General features: G+C 34.4%; 1 protein-coding gene across 1 annotated transcript; it reads right to left on the bottom strand.

The window, feature by feature from the left end:
* Positions 1–7,588: 7,588 nt before the first annotated feature.
* On the bottom strand, positions 7,589–19,879 carry LOC111511347 (uncharacterized). Its single transcript, XM_023167363.2, has 2 exons — positions 19,703–19,879; positions 7,589–8,197 (listed from the first exon to the last, which is right to left on the bottom strand). Exons 1-2 carry the CDS (start codon positions 19,821–19,823, stop codon positions 7,794–7,796), a joined length of 525 nt encoding a protein of 174 aa, XP_023023131.1. The 5' UTR covers positions 19,824–19,879; the 3' UTR covers positions 7,589–7,793.
* Between the last annotated feature and the right edge of the window lie 946 nt (positions 19,880–20,825).

The raw sequence follows: 20,825 nt of genomic DNA on the forward strand, positions 1-20,825 counted from the left end.
GTCAAAAATTTCTTGTTTCAATGAACACATTTCCAAGACACTTTTTTATGTAGAATTAAATGGTGTCAAGAACTTATTTTTTTTAATGAGATATCAAAATTTATTGATTGAAAGCTATTTTTTTAATAAAACAACCTCCATATTCCTGCATATTTCAATAGCACACTTGATGTTTTGCTGGAGTCATCATTGAAATAAAGAGCTTTTAGGTTTTTTCATGTAGATTGTAGCACACTTTGATCAATTAGGCTTTGGACGGTGCGGCGATAAAACAGAATGCAAATCTTTACTGGTAGCTGTTAAATTTTTATTCACGCACTAAAGACGCTCTTCAATTAGTGACTTTTGTTCAATTTTCAAACACATTCACAATTAAGGATGAGAATTATGAAAAATGGGATATAATAGTCTATTTTATACAAGCAGAGGAAAATTTGTATCACGAAAAGTATCCAGAGAGAAACAACCTATTAAAGATATTTTTGCAAGATTGCGAGACAACCTAATTGATGGTGTTCAATTTCAAAAGAAAAGGGGATGAGGATTTGGAAGAAATAGTTGTTTTAGGAGCTGTTGAAAATTATCCCAAAACATCAATGCTAAGTTTGAGATCAACAGACTTACGAAGAACTAATGTTAGGAAGATTTGGAAAGAACACAAGTTCAAGCCATATAGGACCAGAAGAGTTCATCAACTCAGATCGGAAAATTTTGAGAGCCGCATGGCTTTTTGCCAGTGGTTCCTGGAAAGTTGAATAAGTTGTTTTTGGACAGACGAAGCTTATGTGAGCATTGCCGGCATTTTCAACCGCTATAATTCTTATACTTGGGCACAACAAAATCCTCATTCTATTGTGGAGAAAAGAAGTCAAGAAAGACTTGGATTTAGTGTGTGGACGGATGTTTTCAGGAGTGAAATTATCGGCCCATCCATTTATAATGGCATTCTCACATCTGAAAGGTATTTGTGAATTCCAAGACAAAATATAGAACCCTTTGCTGATGAAATGCCACTGAAGAAACTCATCAATTTTTTGGCTACAAATTTTGGTAACCGAGGACCCAACCGTTGGTCGGCCAAGCATTCAGAAAATGTGTCGCCTGTATGTTGGAGAAGCTGGTAGATATTTTGAACACCTTCTCTGAAGAAACATATTTCATTGTTTGTTCTTTATCATTATTCTTATTATTGTTGGGGTTTCATTTATCAGTATATATTAGTAAATATAATATCAAATGTTTTCAGTTTTATTGAAACTATACCTTTTAATTATTGGTGTGAAAAGCTTTCTTATCATTTGATAGCAACTATTGTACAATTTCTTTGTTATATCGCCACGTCGTCCAAATCCTACTTGATCAAAGTGTGCGTTTCAAAGTCTACATGAAAAAACCTGAAAGCTCTGTATTTCAAAGATGAGTCTAGCAAAACATCAAGGGTGCTACATTTTTGAAATGATATTTTAAACTCTATTGAAATATTCAGAAATATATAGGTTGTCTCATTAAAAACAGTTTTCCATCAATAACTATTGATATCTCATTTGAAAAAAAAGTTTTTTACAAGATTGAATTCTATGTAAAAACGTGATTTGGAAATGTTTCCATAGAAATGAAAAATGTTTGACAAAAAAAAAATTCACAGCAACTTTTTCAAAATGCACATTTTCGAAAATATGATGTTATGTTTAAAATATGTTTTTTCCGTTAACCAGCTATCGCACCCCTACGAACGACAACCCGCAGAAGTCGAAACTTGTGCGAGCTAGGGACTGACGAGGTCTTACTTTTTAACGTGTGATTCCTAACACGGGTTGTACGATAGTATGAATATCCAGCGTTCAGCCTGGGGCATGAACCATTGACTCACACATCGGCGGATTGACTGAGTGAATGAAGCACCCACTTCGAAACGCCCGGATACCGACCGACCGGCTACCGACATGCTGTAACTCAGAAACGATGAATAATATTGATATGCGGTTTTTCACCATTGCGTTTTCCATAAAATTGGACCCTCAGTTTTCATCTAACTAGTTTTCCTTCAAAAGTGTTCAATTTGGCCCACTCTGTGCATAGGCTAGAAAAACAATGCAAGTTTCCTGAAATATCAAGAATTTCAAAACCAATTTAAGCAGGAGTGGCGCAAGGATCAGTACTGAGACCGCTCATAGTTGTTATCAATAACTTGATTTATCATAGACTACCTCAGTGTATTGCACTGCGTACATTTTCTACAATTTGAGCTCGAACTCTAAAGACCTTGAAAAAAAAAACTCTCAGTACAATTATTGAATGGCTCACCTTCAACGATCTCGTTCAAAACAGTACAGAAACGGAGATACCTATGTAACACCGTTTGAAATATACTTCGTAGGAGATGAACTATACTTGATATATACAGTCAATTTTTTAATTATGCTAACTTGATAAGTGCAGTTCTGGTGTGTGCGGAAGTGATGGACTCGTTATGCGTCAGAAGTTCCAGTCCTTCTTTCTTATGTTACTTGTGTTGTGATGCACTGTTTGGAACCTTTGGTGTAGTAATGAACATTACTGGAGGTTTTCCCAACACCAAACCGTTATTTTAACATCTCAACACGTGTTTCGATCACCAAGTGATCATCTTCAAGAGAAAGATCAAACTCTTTTTTTTTAGAAAAATTATTTATCAGAACCAAACCAACATCGCGGTAGGTATTATTCAACAGATTTTTGAGCTTGTTCGGCTTCGACGGGAAACGCCCCAACTTCTTGAAGTAGCTTCTTCTTCTCCTCCAAGTAGTTTTTATATCAATCTGTGATCCTTCTTGGCCTCGACGGTGAGATATGGGACACGTGTTTCAGTGTTTCAATTACCAAGTGATCATCTTCAAGAGAAAGATCAAACTGTTTAATCTTCCTCTTGAAGATGATCATTTGGTGATCGAAACACGTATCGAGGTGTTAAAATAACGGTTTGGTGTTGGGAGAAAACTTCACTAATAGGTACTTGTTCCATCATTACTCGTCTATAATTTGTCAATCGTGAGTTAGAGTGTATGTTTGGAAGTAATTTTTTGAACTTCAAGAATATATCGAAAATGGTTTCTGACTGAATTATTTTGACTTCGGATTTACTACTTTATCTCAATTGTATATATTGAGAGTTTTTTGAAACAGGTTTTCGACGTCTTTCGAATCCCCACATTCATGATACTACATTTTAATATGTATATGATTTGAATATCAAAGTCATTTTTTTTGAATAATTCGTTTTTGTATCGTTATCGAAGTTGAAAATGTTTTGATTAAACAAGTATTTTTTCTTTTGCTCCACTTCACTTTGCGAATTCAAAACAACTACGATTGTGACAATGTTTACGAATTACACGTGGCAAGTTTTTCAAAGAACTGGTTTTTCAGCGAATTGATTTAAAAAAAAATATCATCGTCGAAAAATTTCACACTTTCTAACATTGTTTCATCTCAGTCGATCATTGAGTGTAAATAGCCTATTTATCCAAGATGACTATATTCTTCGAACAAGAAAACTCAATAGGTGTCTGCAGTTGCACAATACAGTCAACAGTAAAAATGTTCACCATGAAATCTCAGATCAGATAAGATTTAGAAATTCTGGTATTTCATATATATTACATATATATATATATATATATATATATATATATATATATATATATATATATATATATATATATATATATATACTCTGCTTTACTTTGCCAAGCTTTCGCTTCTAATGGGAAGCTTCTTCAGGGCCTATAATTTAATGAGTTGTGAATATTTTCGCCACTGAATAACATTACAAATCATACTTACATGAATTTGCCTTTGCTCCTTGTCCTGGCCGACAGCCTTTCATTTGAGCATCTTCCCTCTATCTACCGCTACCACTACCAAGGGAACCCCTACTCCTCCTGACTCACCCCCTCTCGCATCCCCGTCACAGAGCGACGACAATGCGGGAGGACGAACCAGCGGGGTAGAAGACCCTTTTTTCTTTATTTATCAATATAACATATAACATAACTAATTTAGCTATCTGGTCCCAAGACTCAACTAAACAATACTAGTAATCCTAGTAGCCTATCTACCCCTACTTTTGTTGTCCCATCGCCCAGCCTGCCTTGTCGACCTGACAGGGCACTCATCCTTTTCTTTCCCCAGTTCCTGCCTCCGCTGTACGATGCAGCTATCTTCTTTTATTCTTTCATTCGTTACTGACAATATTCTCCGCCCATTCATTCACGAATCTTATCCAATCGTCCCTCTTTCCATTCCCTTCCCTGAGTGTAATCTCACCTTTTTCCCTTTCCATTCTTTCTTTCCATTCGCGTCATCCAATCCTGTCCCCATCCATACATCTCTCAATCACATGATCTGCCGTTTCCGGTTCTCCGTATCCACAAGAGCATGGCACTTCCGGTCCCAGGTTGAACCTAGCTAGGTATCCTGGGAAGTTTCCGTGCCCTGTCAACAACTGCACGGCCTTCCTTGACAGATCCAGCGGTTCATGCCCAACTGTTTTACAAAACTTGTAGAACAGTCTCCCAGTCATTCCGCTCTCCCATTCCCTTTGCCAATCACCCTTGATGCGTTCCTTTATTCTCTTTCGTTCTTCATTCTTACTGCCTATCCTTCTCACCTCCCATGTCACATTATCTCTTTCTAACCCCTTTGTGGCTTCCTCGTGCGCTTTCCGATTGCCTATGTTGTTGGCTGAGTGTCCTTTTCTCCATATAAGTCCTGTCCGTGCTCCCCTTTCACTCCTCTCCTCAATCTTTCTCTGAATCATCACTACCCTCTTATTCTTCGTTCTCCCCCTTTTCATCCCTTCCACAGCCACTGCGGAGTCACTGACTATCATGACGTTCTCTTCCATACTCCATATATCCATCACCTTCTCGATCGCAATCATCTCCGCCTCATTCGCACTGCTCTGTTCGTTGACTCTTTCATTCCCTGTGACCCATTCACCCTCCTCTCTCTCCCATGCCCATCCTATTCCTATTTTACTTTCATCTAACCTTATCGCCGCGTCCACATGCACCTCAGTCATTCTTCCTTCCCCCGCTTCCCCCAGCAAGCAAATCATACTTACAGTAAAAATGAGCGAAAAACAATAAATTGAACATATAAATTGACGAGAAAGTTATACATGTATAGGATTTTTGTGGGTTTGACAAATGTCATTTTTTGATGGGTATGATGATTTCATAATTTTTGACTCTAAAGAAAGAGTTATTCATTGATACAATTTTCAATATTATTATGTTTTTGACGTAGTTCCAGTAAGTTACGGTATATACTACTGAGATTACCAATGTCAGTTTTCTTATTCATGCAATCAGAAGACTTATTAATTTCAACCATTTCAAGAAAAAGGCGCTTGGAAATATTTTTTTCTGTATGTAAAACACAACACTCTATAGAAACAGGACATAAACCAAATTACTCCAATATCAAAGTTTTGAAGAAAAGAATCAGTCCAGTCAGCACTAGAAGACGATTGTGGATATTAACAATCGAAAAGTCATGAAGTAACATGGCTTGGAATCTCTTAACTTTTTTAATTTTAATTTTATGTTTTGCTCAATTTGTTCCATTTTCACTTATATTTTATTTCACTATTATTTCATTTCAGGAATTTTTTATTAATATAATTGTTTATTCAGCTAATCATTTTTATTCTTCTTCTTTAATTTTTAATTTTTATTTTTCAGTTCTTTCAGGGATTTCAAATCATTTTATACAATGGAAGTCCGAACTAAATAAATTCATCATGAAACATTGTCAATCAACACTGTATGGTGTAAAAAATACTTTGTCATATCAATCACGGCGTGCTTTTCATACTTTGAGAGTGAACATGAAATACGAAATGGTTTGATTTTGAGTACGAGTTTATTTCCAATCCACCCACGAAGTTAGGTGAAGAACAAAAACAATTCTTTACATCACAGGTAATATGAATTGCACTGGGATTACCAGTGTTATTCTATATGCTCATGAATAGTTGATAGGTTATTCTTCATCGTATGCTTTGAAACCAACCAACGGTGTAAAGATTCAGTATCATCGTATTTCATTATGAATATACATATTTAATGATACTCCAGAATAAGTCCTTTGAATAATTCATCATGTATAAAAATCAGGGCTACCTTTATCAAAATGTAAATAATCTGGTGAAGTCTGATGGCTACGAATCGTATGGAAATTTGATGAAATCATTCTATGTATACAATAAAATCAACAAAAATTTCCAACTGATCAGGCGATGTTGGTTGAATTGAATAATATTGAGTGAGAAAAAAAAGATTCATGAATTGAAAGTCATATTGTGGGACCAAATATATTTGAACAAAAGATTGTTGAGCATTGACCTACTAAATATAATAACCATTAATTTTGATAAGACATGATCAAAATGAAAGAAATAATCTATCAAATTTTAGTAGATGTTCAACGGAAGAAGATTTAGTGGAACCTCTTCAGTAGCAATGTGACCCTTTCAAATTTCCAGTGGGTTGTCAGGAATTTCGAAACCTCATTTACTCTGTTGGTAGTTCTAAAGTTCAAGCGATTTCAAATGAGTTCGATAGCCGTTTAGTGTGATTAGTAGGTCATTGTTCGTTTCAAACACACGTTGGTAGATAAAACTCTGCTACTTCAATTTTTGTGCCAAGACCTTTCTAGGACCTTCATCACTGCCAACTCAGTTCCATTTCAAGTTCAAACCTTGAGTATACATTTTCGACTTTTGTGAACAAAAGCAACACTGATCTGCTAGAATTGATATTTAACCCTGTTTAATCTAGATGAATTTTGATTAACTCAAGGTCGTTTTTGAGGTCAATGACTGTGTTGTGTTGACTCCTTACGATCTTATGCATTCGGTCTTATGTGAGCGGCAAAACTTTGTGACTTAAATTCATGCTAATGGTATTTTGTTATCAGGTTACTGACAACTAGCGACCATAACAATAATGTAACTCTTTGAAGACAATGTTTCTGCAGTGACTCACATACAAAAGCAAATGCAGTATCCATACGAAGCCACAGTCAACAATTCACTTGGAATATTTAGGAACTTTAAAAATGGAATACAGTGAGTACAGTCCAAAATATGTAGTCTATCCGAACCAATGGTAAAAATAATACACCAAAACAACATAGATTCAGAAAATAATGTTTACGCAACAAAATGTAATTTTAAAAAACTCACAATCAAGTGTTTTGCAATTTCTTTAAAAATATTTATAATGATTGAAATAAGAATTTCATTATATTTGACTGTTCTTTACCGTATTATTGACTTGTGCATATTCTGAAGAATCACCTAATTTCAATAGTAGGTGAATTGAAGAATGTTTTTTCAGTTAGAGAAATGTGGAGCTTCGACAATCCTGGTGGGAAATTCTAATTGTCAGTATATCAGTCAATTGAAGATAACTTTTTTGAGTCTCTCTTTGACAGATTTTCAAAAGCACTTTGAACAAATTATTCAATTCAATATATAAAGAACAATGTTCATTCAGATTGCATTACTACTTTGACTATCGATACAAAAAGTGAATAGAAAGCTGAATATAGGTATTATATTTACATCGAAGTACAATGGTTTCGTTTTTGGTTATACATTTTTGATGCTTATTTTATATTTTTCGATTTTTATTGTCAAGATGTATGAAACGAAAATTTCCATCTATCAAAACTTTTCAAATTTTATAAATGTGATAACTTCAAATAAAATTCTGAAAACTTCTGTTCCATCTGCAATTACAAATTCATTCTCCTTTTTGTTGACGAAGACTTTTTCTTATTTTGACGTCTCTTGTATAAGTCCTAAGAGAACACGAAACAACAATCGTGAGGTTGGTTCGAGTTGTAATAGTTTCACACCCCTCCTTCTTATTGATCTTCTGACACACTATTTCTTCTCTTTTGTCTTTGTTAATTATCTTGTAACATCCGGGTCTGCTTCTGTTTCTGACACCTTTGCAATAAAGGACCAAGACTTCATTGTTCTGAGTTCGAAGACCAAGACAGTTTCTGTCTTCTTTCAGCCATTCCGTACATGATTGAAACAGATCGGGATATTCCACTCTGCGGGGATTGGGAAATAAACGGGGTTGACTCGGGGTGTGAATTTTGAAGCAAAGGCCTGGTTTATTTTCGATTAGGTGTAGATCTGCGAAAAAAAAATGACTAGTTATAGACAATAATTTCGATAATTTCTTCATCTTCTGAAGACGCCAACTTGGCTACAACACTGAAAATTCTAACATTTTGATTCGAATTATTTTCAATTTCGAAATTAACTTAAAAGTAATCCTCCTCAATTTCATACCATTCAACTCTTTACCTCCTCAATCAGTCTGTAAAAATATTATATTATATATATATATATATATATATATATATATATATATATATATATATATATATATATATATTCCAGTTTTCCAATCCGATATCTAGCAATTTTCATTTTCCAGTATGCGAAATATTAGACAAAACCTTTTCTAATTTGAGATTAGAATTTCAAATTTTAAATTTTTATTTCCCTCATAACAAAGCTACAGCTTCAGAACATGTCACAAAATACGATAAAATTAACATATGCCCAAAAAGTAAAATCTTCAGAATATACTTAACTGTGCAATAAAAATAATAATACAGTACATACATACAATCGTGCAAGGCATCTTTGCACTATGGTCCAGGGAATGAATGGAAAAAGTCATTAATACCATATAGGGGATTTTCCGTAAGTAATGTCTTTAAATATTTTTTGAGTTTAGTAAAGTTCAGAGAACGTACTGTGACAGGTAGAGTATTGTACTTTTTAATATCAATAGTATCGTCCATTCTTTGTAACCGGAATTGAGGTATAATCAAATTATCTTTATTTCTAGTATTGTGACCGTGTATATCGGACACAACAGAGTAACTATTGATGTTTTGTTTGACATATAGTAACTTTACAGTTACTATTAACAAAGTTTCAATGATTGGTTATTGCAGCGGATTGATTAATGAGTTGTTTAACTTTTCTTATAGCAAATTTAGTCTATTGCAAATTGTATGTACATGTATGTTTTCCTTAGTAGCCTGACATCTACACCCAGAAATTCAATGTGCAGCATGTCTAGATCATTTTCTACATTGTAGGATATTCTGGATTCGAAAATGAGACTTTTGGAATTTTTTTCATTCAGTATGAGCTTGTTTGTCAAGAATCAGGTTTTTGCTTGTTCCATAACTTCTCCAAGGATTGTAGCCGGACACTCCCCTTTATTGATACTGATGCCAAATGTGGTGTCATCAGCATACATAATTGTCTAGATATTTGAGGTGAATATATTTGGCAAATCGTTAATATAAATACTAAAGAGAAGGAGGCCCAATATTGAATCCTGAGGGACTCCTCTACTTAATGTCTGAGGAGTGCTTCTCCTGATTCTCAATACAAACTACTTGAAATCGATCAGATAAGTAGGATTTGATCAGTTTGAGTGTCACTCATCTTATTCCGTAGTACTCCATTTTCCTTAGTAGTATGTCATGATCAACACAATCAAAAGCTGCAGTTAGGTCTGTGACGATTCCCAAAAATTGTTTGTTTCTTTCAAAACTGTTTTTATGGCACAAGTTAATGACTTGATAGCATCCAAAGTGGACATATTTTTCCTAAAATCATACTGCTGGAGACTCAGGATTTTGTTCTTATCGAAGTAATTGACTAGTTGATTATAAAGAATAGTTTCAAATATTTTTGAAAAGCAAGCCAAGATTGATATTTGCCTGAAGTTTTGAAGTTCTGGGGATCCTTTTTTATAGATTAGGGGGATTCTTGCCAAATTAAGCATTGAGGGGAAACATCCCTCATTCAGAGAGGTATTAATGATATTTTCAAGAACGTCCAACAATAAATGACCACACTTTTTAACAACATAGACACTTATTCCATATATATCCTCAGTCTTCTTATTTTTTAACGTCTGTATCACGGCTGGAATATCATATCTATCAATGGCTCTAAAAAACATTGGATATCCAGTATTATTGGTTTTGCCTAAATATTCTTCTATATTTTTTGAACTGTTTGGTAAACTGTTTACTATATTTTCAGCATGAGCGATAAATGACAAGTTCAAATTATTTAAACTTATGTTTTTTGGATACACCCTTTGTGTATTTTTTCCCTGTTTTAGTTTTTATGATGTTCCCAATAGTTTTACTGACATTTCCAGAATGTTTAACCTTACTTTCATTAAAAGTTTTACTTGAGTACGTTAACATTTTAGTATATAGATTTTTACCAAGTCTATATACACCTTTGTTATTTTCGGTCGGGTGGTTTTTATAAAAGTCATATATAAACAGTATGTACTTGCTCTCTAGCTCTAAAAACTTCCAGTGTTACCCAGTTTGTATTGTTAGTTTTGTATTGCCCTATCAAAGTTAAAGGAATGGATTTGTTAAAATGGTAAAAGAAAGTCTCATGGAAATTATTATATTTTGTATCAGCAGTTTCTTCAATAAACACACTACGCCATTTCTCAAGTTCCAAAAATCCATTTAATTGTTCAATATTATACAGGGTCTTTCACGACGAGCGTTCGCTAGGAATATATGGAGAACAATACAAAATAAAAACTTGAAATTTTGTGGTAGTGGGTTTTACAAAATGGCCTTCCCAACTAAAATATTTCCAACTTCCGGTCTCTTTCCGTTATACCGGAAGTTGAGGGCAACTTCCTTATTTCAAATGAAACATCCTATATTTTATTACATTTTTCAATTTCTCAGCACATTTTAGGCCCACTTTATATAACAATGCCTATACCCAAATTTGTTAGTTTTCGAGATATTAATTTTTTTCTGAAAAATTTGACAGTTACAGCAACACTCCAAAAAAATCATAACTCATAGACAGTAACAGTTGAAAATGTGAAATTTCACAGAATCACACCTTAAGCATCAAGTCATGAACAAGTCCATCGAATTTTCGAAAATAATTTACAGAGTGGTCGAAATTTCCACCTAAAACATAACATCGAGCAAATTGATGAAACACGATTTTTTCAAATGGAAACTATACACTATTCTATTATTTTTGGATACTACGAAAATAATATATCAAATTCATGAAGACTGTCCTATACATAAAATACACCCCTGGCAAGATATATCCGATTGTGGAAAATATTTGAAATGTAAATCATTCGAAGCAATACCAAACCAAGAAAGCTTTGAAAACAAATGAACTAATTTTAACTCTGCCGTTGGTAAAAGGTAACTCAACATGAAAATGGATGGATTGAAATAAAATACTATCAGAGAGATGAATTATATGTTTGTTTTATTGATATCGAATACAGTAATTTTATTTTGTTTATATTTTTCAAGGTTAGATTTTACTTTAATTTTAGAATTTAACTTAATTTCTTTAAATTCAAATAATATTGCGGTTCATTTCAACAGATGTTCAAAAACATTGCCATTTTGTTCTAAACAAGAATATATTATTTTTTGCATACCACTATTTGTAGCTTTCTGTATGGAGTCAGGAATCAAATTATTGAAAGCTCCCAGAAACCTTCGTTTCATATTTAATTTATCACTCACAGGATCCGCATAAACATTTTCTTTGATATATCCCCAGATGAAGAAGTCCAGTGGCATCAGATCTGGAGAGCGAGGAGGAAATTTGAATGGAACATTGTAGCAAAGCCACTGATTTTCGAACATCCCATTCAAAAACCCAGCAGCGGTATCAGTACTATGTGCAGGGGCTCCATCCATCTGATACCATAACTTGAAATGGTATTGTTCAGAAAAATGCCTTATGGATTCACCAACTACATTCTTAATTATATGCAAATATCTATCGCTATTCAAATTCTCTTCATAAAGATATAAACATAAAATTCGGTATTCCTTTATAGCGCAAAAAACATTGAAACTTCATGAATCCTGGAAGTTGCGCTGGCGAACGAGCTTTTGATTTTCAGCTGCACAAAAATGAATATTATGGCGTTTGTACATACCATTCTTGGCAAATTTGGCTTTATCTAGCCATGTCATGTCTTCATTAACTCAGGGTCCTCTTGTATCTTGATATGAAACCATTCGCAGAATTCCACTCGTGCAGGTAAGTCGTGAAGTTTCAGATTTTGAACCTGGTAATATTTAAAGAGACGTCACTTATGTTTGATTAAAATCCGGTTTATTGACGAACATTCTAAGTGACTATTCTGCGTCTTTCAACGAATTTTCTGGATAGGCTGTGAAGTAGGCCAAAACTACAATTTCGATGTCCTCATTGTTTACGAGTGATTTTTTTTTGTTGATGACAGACGAAAAAGATCCCAAATCACGACAGTTTCTTAGAAGTCTTCTCAGAATATTTTCATTGGGTCTGTGTAGATTTGAAAATCTTTCTGTTCATTATCTCATTGCATTCACCATAAATCATTATTGAATTCAGGAAATCTTCATTAGAATACACCAAACGAGACATTTTGCACACAAATAGAAAACTACGAAATACACGTCAATTATATCGCATCAAATTTTGACATATTTGTAGTAACTTCATTTGTTTTCAAAGCGTTCTTGGTTTGGTATTGCTTCCAATGATATACTTTTCAGATATTTCCCAAAATCGGATATATCTTGCCAGGGGTGTATTTTATGTAAAGGACAATCTTCATGAATTTGATATCTTTTTTTTCGTAGTATCCAAAAATAATAGAATAGTGTATGGTTTCCACTTGAAAAAATCGTGTTTCATCAGTTATGTTTTGGGTGGAAATTTCGACCACCCTGTAAATTATTTTCGAAAATTCAATGGACCTGTTCATGACTTGATACTTAAAGTGTGATTCTGTGAAATTTCAAATTTTTAACTGTTTCTGTCTATGAGATATGATTTTTTCGGAGTGGTGCTGTAACTGTCAAATTTTTCAGAAAAACATTAATATCTCGAAAACTAATAAATTTGGGTATAGGCATTGTTATACAAAGTGGACCTAAAATATGCTGGGAAAATAAAAAATGTAATAAAATACAGGGTGTTCCATTCGAAATGAGGAAGTTGCCCCCAACTTCCGGTATAATGGAAAGAGTTCGGAAGTTGACAAAATTCTAGTTGAGAAGGCCGTTTTGTAAAACCTACTACCACAAAATTTCAAGTTTTTATTTTGAATTATTCTCTATATAGTCCTAACGAACGTTCGTCGTGAAAGACCCTGTATTGGGAGTACAGCCTTCTGCTATTTTTTATGTGGTCGTTAACCAAGAGACTCACATAGATCAGTGAATTTTTATCTTCAGTGTTGTTGAAATGAACATTGAACTCCACTGCAATCACCACTCTGATGCAATGATTTGGGTTATCAATAAAATGAAGTACCCTAGTGTTAGGAATCGCACGTTAAAAGGTAAGACATTGTTAGTCCTTAGCTCGCACAAGTTTCTCAACTTCTGAGAGTTGTCGTTCGTATGGGGGCGACAGCTGATTAACGGAAAAACAGATTTTAAACAGATATTATATGTATGAAACTATCAGAATTTTTATGCTTGGTGGATCTATAGACAGAAAGAACTACTGAATTCAATTGTTTTATATGACAAGCAGATATTTCACATAGTTGTTCTTCAGACATCTTAACAACATTTTGAAGGTTTTTATTATTTTTTAAGTAGGCTCTTATGGACAAATACAATGGATCCACGTCTCCTGATATTATTTCTTGAATAATAGCTGATACAAATAGAGTTTTCAAAACTCACCGATTCCAATTCATCTTCCCGTAACCAATGTTCAGTAAAAGAGAGTATTTTTATTTTGGGGTATAACAGTAAGAGATGCTTCAATACCAAAATTTTATTTGAAATATCTTGCACGTTTGCATGTATGATTGAAAATATAGTAGGTTCACATAACCCCAGACCATCAGATACAACTTTTGCTGACTGGCATTCAATATGTAAAGTCGAGTTGTTAACAAGTGTTTGTAATTGGGTATCCATCTAAGGATTGGAAAAAACCGATTGTACACTACTGAAGGAGCTGTTCACTACACCAACATTTTTTTGACGAGCATTATCTAGGAAATGTTGACCGTTTTTAAAATCAAACCGTTCAAATGTTACACCATCTGGCCAAAATGATTGTTCATTTATAACATCCTTGAATCGGGGTTCTACACCAACTAGGGAACAGTTATTATCCTTTCTTGTGTAAAATGTTTTTAATAATTCAACTTCAATTTCAGTCATATCACATTTTGTTATTCCATGTATGTATTTCTTTACCATTTTTTCCGTCACATGTTCTTGAGCCCTTGATACAAATATCCAAATTTTTCTATTATTTCTGTTTTTACCTGAGTTAGTAACGTCTCGACCATCAAATACAGTTTCAGCTGGATTTTTCCCTCCAACATTAGACCCCACAAGTTTTGTTCTTTCAAGTTTATGACTTCTTGTTTCGTGTTTTGGATGCCATCTTGTAATGTAATTTTCAAACCTAGAATATCTGCTTGTAATGGTTTGACAACTTCATCTGGTATGTCCTGTTTCATAGCTGCTTTTATGCATTGAAGTTTATTATGAACATCTTTTATGTCACTCAGAAGAGGTTTAGTAAATTTATCATTAATGTCTTCAACAGTGACCCATTTTAAGAAAAATATTCAATGCTTCCTCAAGTTTATTTGAGAGTTTTTTATCTTTTTTTGAATTTCAATGAATGTAGTTTTTTGAGTTAGGATATAATATGTTGATTGACAGTCTATACCAAATATATCAGCCTTCTGGTTGACTTCAAGGTAGCTGCTCTGTATTCGGTAGTTAACAATTTCGCACATATTTGACACAGTTTACATTTGCATTTATCACATATACATAATGGGTCTTCCTTGGTCTCCACTGTTTTGCATTTATGGTAATTAATTCTTTAAAATTGTTAAACCGGACCTGTTCATTTCAATATCCAGTTAAAAGTCACTGGGTCCAAAAAGTTAAACTGAGAAGGCGATACAAGTTGAAAAATAGAAAGAAAAAACCGGCAATGAGAAATAATTAGAATTAAATTCAAGTCAAACTATAGATGACTGGTATTTCTAAGCAAACGATCTATCATTTGCTGCCATTTTTACTATGGTCCATCTATCTTGTTGTTGACCAAATTTCACTAATTATTGATCACTTTTTACCACTATAAACTTAACTTATTCAAGCGGAGATCGAGAACACTTCTCCCAATAGCTACTGTAGGCCAATAGGAATGTATTTATTCACTCCGAAACATGAAATGTCCACATTTTATTACTTGTGAAAACAACTATTGATCAGGGCTCTCATGTCAATCAGTAGGCTCCGATGAAAGACGACCAGTATTGCCAACCCAACTTTTCTAGGACAAAACACAAGCACTACAAGAAAATCCTTAAGGCGCCTTCAGAGCGGTGCCTGTGTGAAAGTAGCGATTCACATTGGATTTGAATCACTGGAGATTAAATCCATTTGTAAAAACGTTTCCAGGAAGTTTACTCCACATAATCGCAGTTCTCCAGATGGAAGAGTTCTTGAACAGTGAAGTTCGTAGTGTACTGAGTTGAACCTCAAAACGATGAGCAGCCACAGCCCGTATCGTATTTCTGATATGTACCGCTCTTGGTGGAATCAAATGTGCCAAGTCACTTGAATATATCCCGTTTAAGAATCTATGGAAGTGAGACAAATCTCCAAACTTTCTTCGATGTTCCAAGCTATCAAGGTTTCACGTGATGTTTGCGTCTCCAATCAGGCGAATGACTTTTTTCTGGATAGAATCCAGCAACTTCAGGGTATGTTTGGGGGCAGAGCTCCATACATGATAGCAATACTCCAAAGAAGGTCTGATCTGAGCTTTACAAAGCATCAGAAGTTGCTGAAGTGTGTATAGTTTTCTGGTTCGGAACAGTGTTCCGAGCTTTTGAGAAGCAGCCTTCGCATTTCCTGCTACATGATTGTGTATATTGGTGTCCCTCCCAATAAATTCATCGAAGCAGAAAGCGGAATTGTCTGACCTGACATTATTATATCCGGTTCGCAGACATTTATCTTCTTGGAGAAAATCGATGCCTGGGTTTGTGTGGCATTGAATTGAACCTGGTTCAATTCGAAATAACTTCTAGATCCTCATTAAGATATGCAACCTCCTATTGCCGGTGAAGATGTGCTTCTGTAGCCGATGTCCTGGAATCCAAATGGAATGAGACAAGTGTGATGTCGTCAACAGAGCAATATATGGGATTCTTGTTTTTTTCCAATGAGTCGTTGATATACAAAAGAAGAGGGTTAGAGACTATATACCTGGAATACACCAGAATGATGAAAGTATTCGAGAGTTATTCATCGACTGCCACTTGCAGAAAACGTCCCTTCAGGAAGCTGAAGAGCCATACACAGAAATGATCCGACAAGCCATATCACCGAAATTTGGCAGCAAACCTTCATGCCACACACGGTCGAAGGCCTTGGAAAATCAAGCGCAACAGCTCTTGATTATTCATATTTCTCGATTGCGTTATTCCAAATATGAGTGACATATGATAGCAGGTCGCCTGTTGATCTTTGTTTCCGAAACCTATATTGATCATAGCTCAAGATGTTGATGCCTTTCAAAAATTTGAGGGTGTGGTGGTTTACGATTTTCTCCATGATTTTTGATATCACAGATAGAAAAGCAACTGGTCTACAGTTATTTGGAAGATTATTCTTGCTCTTTTTGGGAATAGGCTGAACGCGAGCAATCTTCCAACAAGAAGCAAAACCCCTTTCTTGTAAGACAGGTTGAAAAGTCTGCAAAATACTGGTGCAAATTCATTTGCACACTTTTCAAGTACGATGACGGGCACCGCATCAGGGCCAGACGCCAATAAACTTGTTTTAACGTTTGTTTGTAGGTGGTTGACAATGATTCATAATTAATTTCATTAGTTCGGACTTCCATTCTGTTTGAAATCTGTTTAAAATCTGTTTTTCCGTTAACCAGCTGTCGCATCCCTATGAACGACAACCCTCAGAAGTCGAAACTTGTGCGAATCAAGGATTAACGAGGTCTTACCTTTTAACGTATGATTTCTAATACGGGTTGGACGGTAGCAAGTGAAGATCGATCGTTCAAACTAGGGCTTGAACCACCGACCAACACGGCAGCCAATTCGAGTTAGTGAACAAAGCACCCACGCCGAACCGCTTGGTTACCGACCGACCATTGTCTAATATGATATAAAATGATTGGAAATCCCTGAGACAATCAATAACATTTTGAAAAAGATCTGAAAATAACAATTGTAGTAGGCAAAGAAAAAACCCTGAACTGAAATACAAGCGACAATTAAAAATTGAACAATTAAAAAGTGATGACTTTCATCACCCGAAGACGATTGTGGATACCAACAATCGAAACGTCGTGAAGTAATTTGGCTTGAAATGATTCAGTTATCATTTCTTTTTGAGTGTTCAATTTTTAATTGTTGCTTGTATTTTATTTTAATGTAATTTCAGTTCAGGGTTTTTTTGCATAATATCATTGTTATTTTCAGCTTCTCTTTTTTTAGTTTCATTGATCCTTTCAGAGATTTCGAAATATGATATTATATGATATTAGACAGAGGAAGTCCGAACCAATGAAAATTGTTTTGCGTGATGTTGATTACAAAAATCCGATACAAATGCGTAAAATATAAATGCATAGAAAACTGACGCACATTTTGATCATGACGTCAAGAAACCCTCAAAAAATTAAATTCAAAAAATGAACTATCAGCGAGAAGATAGAACAGTGAAATGTTCCAATTTCCTATCAAAACTGAAAAAAAATAGTATTTTTCGAAGATTCACTGAGGACTAATCAATAAACATTTTTCCAAACTATACTGCCATTGGTTGCACTAATGAATTTAAAAATACTATAGACAAATTGTTGTGATGAGAACTATTGGTGAATTTCATTAGTTTGGACTTCTATTGTCTGATATTATATAAAATGGATAGCTGAAAATAACAATTATATTAAGTGAAAAAACCTGAAATGAAATGATAGTGAAATAAAATACAAGTCACAATTGATCAAAAAGTAAAAAATAAAAAAAAAATAAAAAAAATAAGAGTTGAGTTACTTCACGACGTTTCGATTATCAGTATACACAATCATCTTCGGGTGATGTCCAACAATGTATTCAGCCAAGCTAGCGTAGAGATACGCCACATATATGATGGAAACCCATAATCAAGCGAAAAATGGCCAACTCCCGCCAAACAGTCATCTCCCACTAAACCGGTGAAGTGGAAAAAAGAAAGCGAAGATAAGTGAAAGTACTCGAATGGCCCATAAATAGTCATCTCTCTCACTCATCACCCGAAGACGATTGAGGATACTAACAATCGAAACGTCGTGAAGTATCTTGCCTTGGAATCCTTTTTTTTTATTTTTTCATCAACTGTTCTATTTTTACTTGTATTTCACTTCACTATTATTTCATTTCAGATTTTTTTCTCAATATAATTGTTATTTTCAGCTATTCATTTTAAATTTTTCTTTCTTTATTGGTTCTTTCAAAGATTTCAAATCATTTTATATAATATCAGACAATGGAAGTCCGAACCAATGAAATTCATCATAAAACATTGTCAATCACCTTCAAACAAAAGAGAAATATTGGGTTTAAAAAAATCTGTTTTTCCGGTAACCAGCTCTCGCACCCCTACGAACGAAAACCCTCAGAAGTCGAAACTTGTACGAGCTAAATACTAACGAGGTCTTACCTTTCAACGTGTGATTCCTAATACGGTTGTTTCAAAAGTGTTGTCCATTTCAATGTCATGAGTCTTTGTAGCTCCACATCTCAATAACTATTTATTTGCCGATATTTCCTTACAAACCAACATATTCGATTATTTTTCGCCGGTGTAAACATGTACCTTTTTAATAACTTTTGGGATGACATTATAGTCTTGATTCTTGTCGCTCTGATACATTTCAGTTTCACTTATTTATATGTATTGCATTGATAGTCCTGGAGTATGTATAATGGTGATTTTCTGGTGCGATATATGTTTTGTTTAGAAGTTATCTATAAGACAGATAATTTACGTTGAGTCGTTTCTCTGAACTTTTTTATTTTTCTTTTGTTGAAAATTCATATGAGAGAGCTCTATAAAGTATTTTCATCCATGATGTGGGAGAAATAATCGAAAAGGGAGTGGACGCATAATTTTTTAGGATTGTTCTCAACATTTTTATGGAACGAGACACATTCACGAAGATATTGATTGACGATCTATTTATGTTTATGAAATAGATCTGGATGAGATGACACTACAGAAAATTCATATTGATGAGTTAACAACAGCAGTTACTATAAAAACGGATGAACATTTGTTTTGTTATGCACAAGTTATGAACAAATATTCATCAGGTCTCCACATGTTTCCTTATGTACCCAACACATCTATACAAAATCAATCGATTTTTCCCAACTGGGACAATGTTACAAATATTCATCATGATTTTTGTATTATTTTTAAGGATGTTTTGGTGGAGTGAGGGTCATCCGAGTCTAATTGAACTTCTTTTCGTAATTGCGGAAAAATATTCATTGAATGAATGTTCAAATCCATATTGATATCCTACCTTGACATTTTGTATAACCAAAAATCAGAAAACACAAAAGAACCAGCACTATCACATTGTCCATATTGCTTTTCTTGAAACTGAAAGGTGAACTTATAAATCTATTGACAAATGCATTCATAACTGATTGTGAGTATCCGGAATTAGTTATGTTTCTCTCCCTACATTGCACTACTTGAGACTGACCTTCAGCAAGCAGAACAACTTATAAGGATTTATGGTTTGAAAAAAAGTTTAATTGCCGATTGCCATTTAAATATCAATTTGAACACGAGGTAGAAAAATTGTTGCTTGTAATGGGGTCACTGTCATCATTATAGACATAGTGTTGCCGACTGATTACAAGTTCTTTGTCAAAGATATGATTGTCTCATTTGATAATTATGTAATGTACAGGATTCTAACGATATTGATCCTTTCTCTGTGAAAGTGAAGCAATATCGAATTGAGGAAAAGGCTATGGGTTCACAGAACCCCAAAAATATTCACAGTGTGAAGGCACGTTACGTTACAGTAACTTCTTCTCTTATTTGTGCTCCTTGCTTCTTTAGTCAGGCGCATTTGGCAAGTGCGCCTCGGAGATAGGTACAGTTTAACGTGTTTAAAATAATATCGTACCCTATATGTAGCATTACTTGTTATCTGTTGGTTTTTTGTCAAAATGTTTGTGTGTGCAATTATATAACAATTATGAATACACTGACACGTTAATTGATGAAAGTTAATAACACTATCTATGATGATAATCAAGCAAATTTAAAAAATCATTTTTGAAGTGAAGCTTCCTTATACGCGCTTGATTTGAGTAGTAGGCTGCTGAATGCTTAACGAGAGCATTACAAAAAGTGTGATCGGGCCGAGCGAGCGCTTGACTTGGAGAGTAAGATGGTAACGAGAGTGCTTACGAAGAGTGATCGGGCGAGGTAAATGGAAATTATGAGGGAGGTATGAGTTAGTGAAAATTGAATGAGAGAGAGAGAGCTTGACTTGGGGAATAGGCTGGTGACGAAAGTGCTTACGAAGTGTGATCGGGCGAGGAATATTTCCAAATATAACCCCCTAAAATAACTCTGAATCGATATTTATTCATAAAAACGGATAGTGATATCATGAACCACATATA

Source organism: Leptinotarsa decemlineata, unplaced genomic scaffold, assembly GCF_025532065.1.
Source record: "Leptinotarsa decemlineata unplaced genomic scaffold, Ldec_3_MD MMD2_tig00026363_RagTag_RagTag, whole genome shotgun sequence".
Lineage (NCBI taxonomy): Eukaryota > Metazoa > Arthropoda > Insecta > Coleoptera > Chrysomelidae > Leptinotarsa > Leptinotarsa decemlineata.

Bases quoted from the DNA above. Each gene is read 5' to 3' on its own strand.
- LOC111511347 (XM_023167363.2), bottom strand. From the start codon at position 19,823: ATGAATGCATTTGTCAATAGATTTATAAGTTCACCTTTCAGTTTCAAG. The intron at 8,198-19,702 runs GTAGGATATCAA...TTTTTTTCGCAG, and splicing joins TGGTTATACAAAATGTCAAG to ATCTACACCTAATCGAAAAT.